Source organism: Plasmopara halstedii, assembly GCF_900000015.1.
Source record: "Plasmopara halstedii genome assembly, contig: Scaffold_614, whole genome shotgun sequence".
NCBI lineage: Eukaryota > Oomycota > Peronosporomycetes > Peronosporales > Peronosporaceae > Plasmopara > Plasmopara halstedii.
In genome coordinates this window covers 722,343-736,375 of record NW_020187532.1, presented here as the reverse complement: position 1 = coordinate 736,375, position 14,033 = coordinate 722,343, and the positions used below count along the sequence as shown (strand labels likewise).

The window sequence follows — 14,033 nt, the reverse complement described above, 5'->3', positions numbered from 1 at the left end:
TGCACCAAAACAAGAATACGGTATGTGGTTAGGTAGCCAGTAGTTATGCATGTATTTAGATTTTATTTAGGAAAATCTTTACATTTAAAATTTTAAAATTAGGCGGCTTTGCCGCAGATAAAAATCAGTTTTGAATTTAAACCGAAGAGTTTATTAGCCTTAGTTAAGGTACTAACTACTTGGAGGTAGCGGATTGCGATCCGCTACACTCGTATTGGTTCTTGTATAGAACGAAAGGTCGGTGACCTGAATAACGCTTCCTCAAGCGCAAAGCTACGGTAGTCCCTCTGCAGGGTACGTGTAACCCCGTTACAGAAATGGTAAGCCACAATGGCGTCATAACGATGTCTGGTGTTTGCCTCAAGAACGACGTGTCGCTTGGACCTCTTGCATACCTTTTTGCGCCATCTTGACCTCTTGTCCGTTCCCTAAGTTTTTTTAATCCTACCGAGCTTGCCCACGACCTCCTCGTGTGCTCAGCAATCGCTGTGAGCGTCTAGCTGGTATCTCGGATACAGATCCGAGCTCGGAGCCCTTCGATTATCAGCAAATTAAACTCTCAATAATTTGCCTGCTACAAATTTTGTCTTCTTTAACTTGGGTTGGAGTGATGGTCACTGCTCGAAACCGGTATGTCCGATCTATAGAGCGAAATAGTGATGGCTACATATTTTTGGTCAGCACTGTGTCACACATTGAAGCCGCAGCATACTCATATTTAAGACTACGATATACTTACTGCGTCGATCATGAAGTTATTGTCTGTCGTGCTGCTGCTCATTGCTCTATCTGCATTAGCTTCAGCCTCCACATTCCCCACGCACGCCAAGCATGGTCGCCTATGGCAAATTGTGCAAGCAGCACAGCAGATGATGCCCAAATTTCAGGCAAAAGATCTTTGGTTCAATCAATCGGTGGATCATTTTGATGCAAAGAACAATGCCACATTCCAGCAACGTTATTATGAGGTAAATGAGTTCTGGAACAAGCCAAATGGGCCTATTATTCTCTACATCGGGGGAGAAGGTGCGCTTGAGCACGCTCCATCTGGATTTGTCCATGTTCTCGCTAAGACGTTCGGCGCGAAGGTGAATCCACATGAGTGAAATCGTGGTTTCTTGTCCATTTTCTAAGTAAACCATTTTTTCGTTTTTTTCTGTTAGATTCTGGCCTTGGAACATCGATTCTATGGTAAAAGTATACCAAACGGGGACTTGTCGACTAATAATTACCAGTTTTTGACGGTGCAACAGGCACTCGCTGATCTCAAACACTTCAAGGAAAGTCTTCAAAGATCTCTGGGGACTAATTCGTGGATAACTATTGGAGGGTCGTATCCTGGGGCATTGTCGGCATGGTTCCGTGTTGCTTATCCGAACTCGACAGTTGCGTCGTTGTCATCGTCGGGAGTTGTGCAGCCCGTGTACGAATTTTATCAATTTGATGAACAGGTGGCACTGGCAGTAGGCCCATCGTGTGCGGATGTACTGCGCCTTACCACGGAAGTTTTTGAGACTGAGATTAGGAGTGCCAATGCTACGAAAGTGAAGGCATTGTTTGGTGCTCAAAGTCTAGCAGACGCGGACTTTTTCTACATGATTGCAGATGCAGCAGCAATGAGTGTCCAGTATGGCCACAAAGATGTTGTGTGTGACAGCATGGTAGGAGCCTTTGAGCGTAATGATTCCTTAGTCGACGCTTTTGCCAGCTTCACTATAGAAATGTACGGATCTTCGTTTGGCAGCGAATGTTTTTACGATACGAAATGCTTGACCGAAGACCGTGCTCGCTGGGGGGACGGTCGCTCTTGGCGTTGGCAGAAATGCTCTCAACTTGCATTCTTTCAGGTTGCCCCTAAACAGGAAAGCATACGCTCGAAAATGGTAGATCTTCAATATCACTTGAAACAGTGTGAATCCGTATTTGGTGACGTAGTTAACCCATCCGAAGGTGTGGATGAAATTACGAAATTGTATGGAGGGGAACATCCATATGGTCACAAGATTTTTTTCTCGAACGGTGGTGATGATCCGTGGCAACGTGCTTCGGTTCTTCAAACGCTTTCGGATGACTTAATTGCTTCCTTGGCTAAGTGCGAGTTATGTGGCCACTGTGGCGATTTACGCGCCGGCCCGATTCTACCAGAGCCACTGAAAAAGCAGCGTGCATTGATCCTTGAGTATTTAACGAAGTGGATAAGTGCATCTAGCAAGGAGGAGGAAGCGAATAGCAAGGTATTGGACTTTGATACTGAGCAAGAAGTTTTTAAGCTCCAACCTACAGGAATGCATCGTTCCTCGCCTCTAGTCCTGTTTCCTATTCTTATGGCACTCATTGCGTTGGTAGGACTTTTATATGTTGATGCCATTCGGGATTTCCCAGGACGAATCAAGATAAATCGGCATGGACTAATGCACACGCACGACATTTAAGAATTTTTGCCGAGTAGCCGACGTCAGACGTCAGTTTCTACATAGTACTATTCACTTTATTGACCTAAATGCTGATAATCAAATTTAGTTTTTCCTGCCTCTATCGTATACACGACAAGTACCTGAAGCATTACCCATCATTTTTTTGCGTCTGCACTTTCGTCTTTATTGATGTGGATTGTGTAGACTGACCCATTGTTTCCTTTGTCGAGATATAGGCGTACATTGAGCCACCCATAGATACAACGACAATTCCGATAGCCTTTTGCATTGTGATCACATCGTGATTAATGAGAATAGACATGATGATCACAACGACTTGTTTCATGTTGCCACATACGGTTAACGTCACCGGAGACGTCACCTTGTTGGCCATAAAACTGGTAACATTAAGCATAAAGCTGATCATGCCGGTTAGAATAAACCAAAAGCTAGCCGATGGTACTATTTCCCAATTATCCATAAGCGTATTCGCTTCACCGGTGAGAAACATTGCGATAAAGCACCAAAAGGCAGACAGAGGCGCTTGATGCAATATCAAATCCACAGGGTGGAGCTTCAAGTCTCCTGTTAAAAACTAAACATACAATTAAACCATGCACAGTCAATTGCGGTCCGCCATCCTTACTTCATAAAATCGTTACGTACCTTGCTTGATAAAACAGCCTTCAAACCAGCAAATATAACAGCCACAACTGTAATAATGAAGCCTAGTAAAGTGCATGAATTATCTCCAGTACATGCCAAGTAAACGCCAATCGCAACTGGAATGAGCGATAGCTTTCGCCTCAGAGAGTACGTTTTACCAAGTATCAGCATGCTGAGCACGACAACAACCGCAGGAACCAGTGCTCGCATCACTTGATTGAAAGAGATTGATACGAGGCCTAGACTCCAGTTGCCCGTAATAATATTGCTCACAAAGATAACTGAGAAGTACACCATAAGCTGCTTCTGGTCAGACTTGAGTTGCTTGCGCTTAATGCCTTTATACACGTATATGTAAAGAAATGCACCCAGTGTGTTACATATCATGTGCACGAACGTGAGCGTGACAGGCAAGCGCAACGCTCCAAGCGCCTTCTTGTTCCAGAACGTCACTCCAATGTTTTGCATAAACCACATGCTCAGCCAAAAGACAACGACTGATGGCGCCACATACAGCGTCTTTGCCGTAGAGACAGCCTTCTCCTTTTGATCTGGCGTAAATTCTTCCGACTTCGTCAAGAGCGTCGATTGCGTCTCCATGGAATTCTCGCCGTCTTTGTTTAGCAGCGTCATCGTCTCGTTTGTAAAGTCCTCGTTGTCACCGTCACGACACACATCGAGAGAGACGTGAGCTCCCTTATTAGACCGAGAGATTTCGGAGCTCACCGATGGCGCTCGCGGCCGTGCGCTGAGCGCGTTTATAGCCATACTGTCAGCAGCTCAGTATCTCAACTTATGCTGTTTGGTGTCAATACAAGTGTGAAAAGCTTAACTGACGATGACAAATAGGACATGTGCTCGTGAAGAATTAAAAAGGAGAATTAAGACGCCGGCTTTATTTCCCAGCTTTTCATTATAATGCTATAATCCGAAACGTTTGTAACGATCAAGCGAATGCGATGATGTCGAGTGTCGATTTTGGACTCTTCCCCGCGACTTCCCAGGAATCTAAAGGCACGTTCGAGTTTTTCTATGTGACTTCGGCTTCAATTTCTATAACAATGACGTAGACACCTGTCGTCGCCCGCAATCGATTGACTGCGAGCTCCACCATACGCTTTAACCCCGCACCTGGTGTACATATAGCTATGTTTCAGGTTTCAACGTAGATTCTCAACTTTCCATAGCAATTCGCACCGGTCAAAGTGATCCCCGATGTCGTTTGGAAGCCTGAAAATAGGTCGCAAAGCGGCCCAACCACAACCAGTTGAAACTTTGCTTCATCGGGTCCCTATCAGATCGGATATATAGCCAAATCACTTTTAACTCTTAAGCAGCAAAGCATGTACCTTCCAAGCTTGTTGCACGTATTCTAATTCGCACTGCAGCTCATCGATTCTTTTGCATTGGTGAAAATGCACTCGATGAAGACTTTCTGCAGCTAATTCGATTGCCATCGCTGCGTTGAACCTTGATACGGCTGCCGCTATATACTTGGTCACTTTCGTTGGATCTCGCACTAGAAATAAAGCTTGCTTTCCTTCTCTTGTAATTGATAAGGCAGCGTCTACACACGTCTATCAACATCGAATAGTGTTGCTGGTAGTCAGCGCATAGTCATGGCCAGCTACAATTTTGCAGACCTTCAGGTCACAATTCGTCAGATTCTCCATTTGAGTATCTAATGCAGACCTGTAAGACAAGATTACATAATATGTCAGACGTACAAGCATAATTGAGCAAAAATCCTATAGTCACATTTGCTTTGTAACAACCGGCTTCTTTGCCTTCGTGCTAGTGTTGACATGACATGTAGTGGAGCGCTACAAAGTGCAGCTGCCTGCTGTCGCTGTGACCTCATCTCTTGCATATCAATGTTCGACGCAAATAGCTGCTCAGCTGTTGAATTTGCAGGCACATTGCCTAGGTCTTCTACACGCAGCAATTTTCGCAGCAAAGGCATGTTTTTATCGTCAGAATGTTGGTTTTATGTCACTAATTTAGTGACCTTGCCGATGTCTTCGACAACGCCGCTGAGCTCGCAGGGGCGTTCGGACTCGTCGTCGGTCACGGTTTTATCTGCTAGTCCCATTGAAGAGCATATTTTTCCGCGTATGTCATTCTTGCGGCGCTTGACATCAGCACCGATGGCTAGTTGCGATGATCGAGCTAAGCGCAAAGAGCAAGAACGTAAAGAGCTACTGGAAATGATTCTTGAGTCTATCGCTAATGTACCTAAGGCTGTCGAGCGGATTTATACCAATGAAAAACTATGTCAGGCATTGCATGAAGAGATGGGGGAGGAAAACCTGCTGCTGCATCGTTTTTTTGACGTCAGACAGCAGCAGCAAGAGGTTACGCTTGGAGATTCTATTGTGGAGGACAATGCGCAGGCCTGGAAGCTTAGTCGGCGATCCTCAAGTGAGAGTAAAGAAAGTTCTATGCTTTCACGTCCAGCGGCAATACCTGGGCTCTATAATAATTATGAACACAGTCAAGAAGGTGATGAAAGTGACAGTAGTAGCAGTGATTATGGCTCTGGGTACGAATTGGACCTCGCCGAAGCCGTGACTCAGCTCTGTATGACCGACGAGACTTTCACCGCAATGGATAAATTGGTCTCAGACCCAATTAGGATCGCACAGGCGAGCTTGAAGGGTGGGAGTTCTGCTCGGGTCACAAACTCGCCTCAGTCGTCATTTGGAATGGGAGCTTCACCAGGAAATACGTCGATAGACGACGAACCTGTGTCGGCTCTTTGGCCACGACGACCTAGTCAATTTGCTTTTACTCAAGAGGAAGATAATACCTTGCGAGCAGATGACGAAGTTTACAGTGAAATGGTGAGTTCAGTCTGTGAGGATGAACCATTTCAAGATGAAGTAGAAAGAGACGGTGAAGAAGATGATGAAGAAGATGATGAAGAAGATGTTGAAGAAATTCTGAAAGACGAAACTGAGACAAAACTTTTCAGTATGGATGACGATGATGCCGACGATGATGCCGAAGATGATGACGATGATTTTGACAAAGCACAAGGTTCAGAAAACGAGAAAGAAGTAACAAACGATGGTGATACGCTTAATCCATTTAAAATTAGCTCTTCAGTGCGGGGCCGTAGAACTACGTTCCAACATGATCTCGATGGCCAGACCAAGCAAAAAGAAGATTCTGTTCACACAGTTGACATAAAAGACGGTGAACATGATTGCAAAAATGCAGATATGGAGGTATTTGATGGAAGCAATGAAGATGATGAACTTAAAGAGTACGAAGTGATGCAGCTTCGAGTCATTTGTGAAAAGAATCGCACAGGATTTGAGCCGAACCAGGATTGGCGACCACGTCCCGGAGCTTTAATTGGTGGTCGATATAGGGTTTGTGGCCACACATTCTTATCAATTGTAGAGCTTATTAATTGTGGGGTATGATTTGGTTTAATTTAGGTCGAATTGGCTATTGGTGAAGCAGTATTTAGTCGGACCTACAAATGCATTGATACAACGACTGATCAATCAGTATGTCTCAAAATCATCAAGAACAACAAAGAGTTTTTTGATCAGGGTCTTGACGAGATACGCGTACTGGAGTATATTGATCGCAATTGCAAGGTGGATGAGAGGCATCTTGTACGTCTCTTGGATGCACTATATTTTCGTGAGCATTTAATAATTGTGACAGAGGTGCGTAGGTTGACTTTCAATATTTCAATTGCTTTCAGTATGCTGAATTTTTTTTCACAGCTTCTTCGTGACAATTTGTACGAGTTCTCGCGCTTGCTGTTGCAACGCGGTGTCGTCAACTTTTTTAGCATTCCTCGCCTCAAAAAGATCACCATCGAAGTGCTTGAGGCACTCGATACACTGCACTCACTGGGACTTGTACATTGCGATCTCAAGCCCGAAAACATCCTTATACAAAACTTTAGCGCATGTACTGTCAAGGTGATCGATTTTGGGTCGGCTTGCTTCACTACTGATGAGCTCACGTCCTATGTGCAGTCCCGTTCGTATCGAGCCCCTGAGGTGTGTTCGTCGTACATTTACTTCATTTGTTTGACGATTGTCTGATCTATGTATTGATTGCAGGTAGTTTTGGGTCTTATGTATGGCACAAAGATCGATCTATGGTCGCTTGGGTGCGTCATTGCCGAATTATTTACTGGCGAGGTTCTGTTTCGTAATGACTCAGAACAGACTTTGCTAGCTCGTATCTTAGCAACAATAGGTACGTGTAAAGCACAAATTCACTTTGTTGTACAAGTTGCTCACACATGTGTGATATAATGCTTTAGGTCCTATTCCTGCTTCTCTTCTAGCAGGTCGCAACAATCTGCAGCGTCAATTGATAGACACTGGACTATTTACCTTGGACCACTTAGGCAACGGCGTGTTAGCTGCTAATTTGCTTCTTCCATCTATCGATCAAGTCTTACACACAAAAGATACTGAATTTGTAGAATTTCTACGCGGATTACTGCAGATTGATCCAGCACATCGTCCATCGGCAAGCGAGGCGCTGACACATCCATGGCTTCAATACAACGTTTTTGCCGAGAACTGTATCTGATTGGTCAATGTGTACCACGTAAAATTTCACGATTTTTGCAGAAAGAAGAGCGGGACGAATGGCACGATCGAACGACGGCGTATCGATGGTGCGTAGCGTGTTGTATGCTGCAATATGTGCCAAGCAATGGGGTTTATTAGTACAGCATGAATGAGGGCTCTCTCGCTGCAATATGTTATTAGCGACTGGATATAATCGGCTGCTTTATATTTGTAGAGCCAGGAAATGCAGAGCCAAGTGGAGACTTTGAGTTTGACGCAATCACCGTTGAGGACGGAAACTCAGATTGAACGACAAGAAAGCATGGGGAAATCGCTTGCACTCAGCAGTGAGCAGATAAGTTCAGGAATACACCGCCCACAGCTAAGTCGGGACATTACGAGTGCTGGAGTGAGATTCTGCACCAGTAATAAATGGAGCGAGTTCTATCCCGACCGGGAAATTGTTGTGGTTTCAAACATCGGAGATCCACCACTTCCTCCGGAAGGTTGAAAAGTAATTCTGTATGCTGAAAAGATTTGATGGTGAGTGACAGGTATCTGTACGCAGGTTATGTGCCACTGCGTCGTGGGCACTGCCGTGCTTATAATACTCCAGAGACCGCTCTGACTTTTAAAGAAAACGGGCCAAACGGGTCCGTTGGTAGTATTTTTATTGTATATCTGGCTTTCTAATATTGTGTCGCATTGTGGATTTGACTCTGGTACAGCTTCTCGCTTGACACATTGTTATGGGACGACTCATTGCTAGAGCAGCGTATAATGCAGCTGACTGCTTGGACTCGGCGTCCTCCCATGCCGCGTCGCCAGAAGCTCGATTGTATTAACCGCATGGTTAATCGATGTACTTATAACACTTAAATCTCAAGATATATAAATAAATAAAATATATGTCATCGAGAAAGTTTGCGCTGAAAACTTTCCAATGAGTATTTCTGGGCAAGCCGTCGGTTAGAATTCAGCTAATAGCTCATTTATTCCGGTGGTCATGACTGCCTTGCTACTGCAATGGCTGAATGATGAGCTTAAACTGCACAAAAGGGTAGATGTGATCGAAAAAGATGCTAGCAATGGATATCTCATTGCAGAAGTGCTACATCTCCACGGCTTGGAGCCCCAGCTTAAAAAATATAGGAATTTTTCAACTACGGCAGCCAAAAATCACAACATGGAACTTCTGGGTGAGAATCTTGACGCCCACGATTTTCCGTTTCCCATAGACACTCAACGCGCCATCATGATGGAAGATCGATCTGCTGTGCTGCAATTTTTTTTGCGTTTGAAGAAGTTTATTAATCAAAGATCAGCATGCAGTCCAATCAATCAAAAAGTCAAAGTGAAGGCATTAAGGCCGTCGACTGGAGATACACAGAAAGCAACAAACGAAGATTTTTCACTGCGTGATTTGGATGAGCGTTTCTTAAAGGAGACGGCTAACAAATATCACCCAACAAAGATTTGCTTTTACAAAGGCGTTGACATGGCTATTCATCTGCGCAAATTTCAAAAAACTCAATGGCGAGCCGAAAATGAATGGCATAATGTAAGAACGAACTGATCAGTGGTTGAGATCCGTTTGATTTCAAATTGTGTCTTGTGAAATCTTGTCGTAGTTGCAAGAAAAGACCAGAGTTGACAAGAGTGCGGCTCTTGCGGCAGAATATGCTGCAGCCCGTGTTCACATGCGAGAAGTAGCTGACTATAGGCGCGATTTGGATCGAGAGCATCAAGCAAAGTGGAAAGAATCACGGGTGAGTAATAGCACAGACTATATATCAATTGCAAATGTCCAATTAATCGTTTCTGATCAATGATTCGACCACCCCAGCATCATTTTCTAGCTGTAGAACGGGACAATTTGCGGCTTGAAATGACATTAGAAGCTCGAAGTCAGCTGTTGGAGAAAAAGAAGCTGATTGAGAGCGAGCAAGATTCAATTCAAGGGATTCTGGACTTTGAAAGGAACATGGATAGGCTTGGCATTTCTTTTGGCGGTACTGACGAAAGTCTTCGAGCGATCACCGTCAGTGATGCCGGGGCGGTTGCACACTTTCGAGGTCTTGAAAAAAGAGTTGAAAATCTTGATTTTCGTCCATCAAATAACTTGGAAATGATGAAAGAGCTACGTAAACGACGCAGAGAACAACTGGTAGCAGAAAAAGATCAGCGCATGCGGCAATCTAAAGCGTTGTTAGATAAGAAAAAGGTATCTGTTGCATTTCAAAAAATGATCACATCGGATCTTGATAAAACTTGTTATGTTTCAGTTGACTGGGATCGATTATTTCGAACAGCTGCTCTGTGAGACAAATTCGGATCAGGATAATGCAGACATACGATTCAAGTCTAAAATTGAGATTCCAGGTGCAGATAATCACATGATGAATCCACGGGAAAGATATCTTGAAGTGAAACGGGCAGAGCTAGAGGTTAACTATGTTCGGTTGCGAGAGTCTGGAAGTACAAAGCGAGAAGATGACATGAAGGTATTACTCGAGCTTCGTGATACGAAACGAAAGAAGGAGAGGCTTCGCGCCTGGAATGTATGCGCTGATGTAGTAGATGATTTAGTTTTACTGGCGATCGATATTGTATTACCCGGGTGAGTCTGTGAATATGAATTTTATGCTTCAATTAGCCCAGAAGATGACATGTGTTGAAAACAACAGTGAAACATTTGCGATTGACAACTTGAAAAAAGAGCAGAAATATTTGAGAACCTCTTCAACACCTTTTGATCAGGGTGGAGTAGAAATGCTTTACGATCTAGAAGAGGCGATACGAAGCTTTTTGTCATGTTCAGGAGTATGGACTCCGCTTCTGCTCGAGTCCAAACTTAGCACATACGACATAGACTCTGACGTTCAATCGGTTATTGAGATCTGGCCTAGCCCGATGACAGATTTGAACACATCGTGGCATTGTCCTCTGTCCTTCATTTTGCTAAGCATTTTTACTGAGGATGATAGTGGTTTTGAACTAGCAAAACGTATTTCGATGGAACACCACGTGTTTTTTTTGCAATTTGAATCTCTTGTTGACGAATGCGTGAAGTCAAGTTATGACCCTCAGAAGTTTGGAGATCAAATTTCATCTTTGGGTGAACGCGAGGTACGATATGCTAATTGAAGTATCAAGATATTGCTACTTTAACATGTTATATAAATGTATGTAGCGGGAGCTTGGCGCATTTGGTCCGAAAATTTTAGCTTTTCAACAAAAGAACACACCCCTTCCCGACACTTTGGCTGTAGAAATTATGGCTAAAGCTGTGTCGTTGTGTCGCCAACAAGCTTCATTACAAGATACATCAAAGTTACAACAGAATGGATGCATGCTTCACAATTTTCCGAGGTAAAGAATTTTGTCGCTTAAAAGGTTTGCGAGTGATTGACTCGCTTTTGTTACAGAACTCTGGTCGAAGCTAAGCTTCTGGAAAAAGCGCTGCTAGCAATTTTGCTCACAAATGAGGGTGATCTTACAAACGCTGCAGTTCTTAAAACACTGACTCCAGGCTCAAACCTTTCAGATGACACCACCATTCCTGCCAGTGTTTCTCCGTGGAACTGCGTAATCTCAATATCTCCTGATCCCGTCCCAGTAGTTGAGCCTGCTGATGATGATATCACGGTGGAGGGTTCAGCTTCTTTATCAGGCTTAGTAGATAAATCAACATCATCGTCTATCACTTCTATTGAAACTCAGCGGAAACTCGCTCTTGATGAGGAGAATCGGATTCGCTTTCAAGAGCAACAAGCAAAACTTGAATTATTTTGGAGTGAAACAACTCGGCACATCCAGATTCGGCGAGTTGAGCTGCATCGCGACGTCGTCGCCGAGCTGATTCATTTGTGTATCGACATATACGCGCAAGCATCACATTTACCGACTTCAGAAAGAATCGTGTGTGCGGTTGATTTCTTACCCCAGCTAGTGAAGGAGGCACGTCTAAAGAGACGCGAGTCAATGGATCTGATAGACCGACTCGTGTGGTCAAAAGCCTCGAAAGAGATTGAAATTGATAGTGATGCCTTCTTGTATCTTTCTGAGGGGCTACAGAAGGTAAGAGCTTCAGACGAATGAGGACTGGTACTGATAATTATATTTGATCAACAGTTAAAAGAGAGTCTATATAAAAAACTTCGTGAGCCGATGGCAACGATACAATCAGCTATCGAAAATATTTCGAGACAGGTTGTCAGTACAACCCAAACACTAGAAAAAAAAATATCTAATGAAACTAGATCCTATCAAAATCTAGTAGACAAAGCCTCGAAAGACTTAAAGGCTTGCACCGGTTTGTCCAAGCAAAAGATTCGAGAGGTATGTCAAGCGAAAGTTTTATGCGCTCTCAGTATCTGACAGAATTCATTAGCAAATTTTGACAAAGCTCGAAGTTGCTCTGGGGGACATTGCAGACGTCAGCCGTGTGATTGGCAACGAGTTCGTCCATACTTTTGCTCAAGATCCGTCTCCGGATATCTTTCGAGCTGTAGATATCGTGTATCACAGCTTGCCATTAATCTGCCATTTGTTAAAAGACTTCTTCCAGCAAATAATGCAGATACTTCGCACGCAGCTGTACGACCGTATACCGTTTCTCGGTGCTAGTCCGGATAAGTCTGGCCATTTTGTAGTGTTAGCAGAAAAGGTTATGCAAGACGCGATGGCTGCTGCCATCAATTTAGGTGGAAAGAACGCCGATTGCGATGAGGTCGGAAAGAAAGTAATGACGTTCCTTACTGAAGTGGCGTCAGAGGTCCATTTGGTTAATGAAACTACTGCTTCGCAATACACATTGAGCGAAGCTAATGTGGCAACGCAGGAGATAACGAAAATGCTTCAACATGTAACGCTGCTATTTCGATTCGCTGAATATTTAAATCAAAGAGTTCAGCAGCTATATGCGGTTCATGTCCAATGTTTACAGCAAGTTGTTGAATTGGATATTCACACGAAGGACGAGGCAATCGCCGAGGCAATGGCAAGCATGAGAATGCATGGACATGCCGTCTGGAACATCCAAAGCTCTAACTTTTTGTCATCACCTGGCATCGCGAGTTGCTTGCCACACGCTCAAGTGAGAAATTTTATCACATTGGCTCAGCTTCATGCTTTAGCGAGCGCTTGTATTGAATGGGAGCATTCAAATGCAATTGTATCGCAATTTTTTATTGGATCAAACATCGCAAATGACGAATTCATTAAATTAGTTCTTGAAGTTGCGAAAAAGGAAGCTTTTCCGATGCGTTGGAGAGACGTGGATATTATTGCAGCAACAGCAGTCACAGTTCAGCAGTCTACCACTCACAAAGCTGTACCATGGAGAAAATTTGTGTGGTCATTATTGTGCATCCAATTCACAAATTTGCCTTCAACAGAAGACATTTTGACATATCTCAAGCGAGCACTGGATCTTCCAGCAGTAATACACCAACATCGAGTCGACGCTGATTCGATAAAACCTTGCAGCATCCTTATCTCCCGTGCCGACTTTGGGCAGATTCCATTATGGTTCGAAGACTCTGTCAATTCAGATGACGTAGCAAGGCTGAAAGAGCTAGTGTTTCACATGTTTTCGTCTGTCTCCTGTAAGGATGACACAGACACCGCAGACAACGTCGCTTTATTACCCATGCTCCTTTTTTGGTGCAATTATCCATCTTGCTCCTTCAGCGTCTCTTACGAACTCGAAGTGTTTGTTCCACATTACCCTCGAGGTTTATTTCGTGTTTTTCACGTGCTCCAGCAATTCTCTTCCACGTCGCAAAGCACTTCGTTACTGTCTGACGTCTTTGGAGCGCTCAAGTCACCACCATCACTCGAATCCTTCACCACATTTCTTCACGACTGCCCTACCGACTGGCATAGTCTCTACCTGCTTCAAAACCCTTTTACAGCTCTTTTACAGCTCTAGTCGCTACAAATCAGGCTCCACAAAACCCAAAAATGTCCGATTTAAAGCCAGAACGATTGACAGGAACGTTTTTCGTTAGCTGCTGATTGTTACCGCGTTTTCTTCCTGCTCAACTTTCCTCTTGTCAATTCGACGATGTTTCTTGCGTAAAACATCCGCGTAAAGCGAGTGTGTAAATAGACCCGACAGCAGCCCAAGGACGCAGGCTGAGCGCAAGCTGCCGGCATAGCGAATGGCCAGCACTGCCGCTACGACTCCTCCTGAAAATTTCATACCTTTTTCCATACTTGGAGCATATGCCACGACGCTGTTGGTGACAGACGAACCAAGTGATGAGATCATTGAGGACACCGATTGACGACCTAGCTGCTTGTTCTGCTTCGTGATTGACGATATTTTGTAGTATTTAAAACGAAAATTAAGTTTTTTCCATCATAATATTCCGCTAAATTAAAGACAATCATTCTT

The 14,033-nt window shown here is 43.9% G+C and overlaps 5 protein-coding genes across 5 annotated transcripts; 2 read left to right on the top strand and 3 right to left on the bottom strand.

Moving 5' to 3' along the window:
• Window positions 1–749: 749 nt before the first annotated feature.
• On the top strand, window positions 750–2,432 carry PHALS_12182 (serine protease family; the record flags this gene model as incomplete). The annotated part of the gene is made up of 2 exons (XM_024727683.1): window positions 750–1,088; window positions 1,164–2,432. 2 exons carry the CDS (start codon window positions 750–752, stop codon window positions 2,430–2,432), a joined length of 1,608 nt encoding a protein of 535 aa, XP_024578236.1.
• A 130-nt stretch (window positions 2,433–2,562) lies between these two features.
• Window positions 2,563–3,848, bottom strand: PHALS_12181 (drug metabolite transporter superfamily; the record flags this gene model as incomplete). Its single annotated transcript, XM_024727682.1, has 2 exons — window positions 2,563–3,009; window positions 3,081–3,848. The coding sequence occupies 2 exons, from the start codon at window positions 3,846–3,848 to the stop codon at window positions 2,563–2,565; spliced, it is 1,215 nt and encodes a 404-aa protein (XP_024578235.1).
• A 262-nt stretch (window positions 3,849–4,110) lies between these two features.
• Window positions 4,111–5,043, bottom strand: PHALS_12180 (uncharacterized protein; the record flags this gene model as incomplete). The annotated part of the gene is made up of 5 exons (XM_024727681.1): window positions 4,111–4,211; window positions 4,278–4,371; window positions 4,430–4,657; window positions 4,724–4,772; window positions 4,856–5,043. The coding sequence occupies 5 exons, from the start codon at window positions 5,041–5,043 to the stop codon at window positions 4,111–4,113; spliced, it is 660 nt and encodes a 219-aa protein (XP_024578234.1).
• A 52-nt stretch (window positions 5,044–5,095) lies between these two features.
• On the top strand, window positions 5,096–13,565 carry PHALS_12179 (cmgc dyrk protein kinase; the record flags this gene model as incomplete). Its single annotated transcript, XM_024727679.1, has 18 exons — window positions 5,096–6,457; window positions 6,527–6,763; window positions 6,824–7,105; window positions 7,169–7,307; window positions 7,375–7,625; window positions 7,691–7,780; window positions 7,866–8,136; window positions 8,199–8,283; window positions 8,359–8,482; window positions 8,604–9,191; window positions 9,262–9,399; window positions 9,477–9,854; window positions 9,916–10,250; window positions 10,318–10,759; window positions 10,824–11,002; window positions 11,059–11,710; window positions 11,765–11,971; window positions 12,024–13,565. 18 exons carry the CDS (start codon window positions 5,096–5,098, stop codon window positions 13,563–13,565), a joined length of 7,302 nt encoding a protein of 2,433 aa, XP_024578233.1.
• On the bottom strand, window positions 13,564–14,021 carry PHALS_14575 (uncharacterized protein). Its single transcript, XM_024727678.2, has one exon. It carries the CDS (start codon window positions 13,905–13,907, stop codon window positions 13,641–13,643), a length of 267 nt encoding a protein of 88 aa, XP_024578232.1. The 5' UTR covers window positions 13,908–14,021; the 3' UTR covers window positions 13,564–13,640.
• Between the last annotated feature and the right edge of the window lie 12 nt (window positions 14,022–14,033).

Excerpts from the sequence above, each read along its gene's own strand:
- PHALS_14575 (XM_024727678.2), bottom strand. The coding sequence starts at position 13,907 with ATGATCTCATCACTTGGTTCGTCTGTCACCAACAGCGTCGTGGCATAT.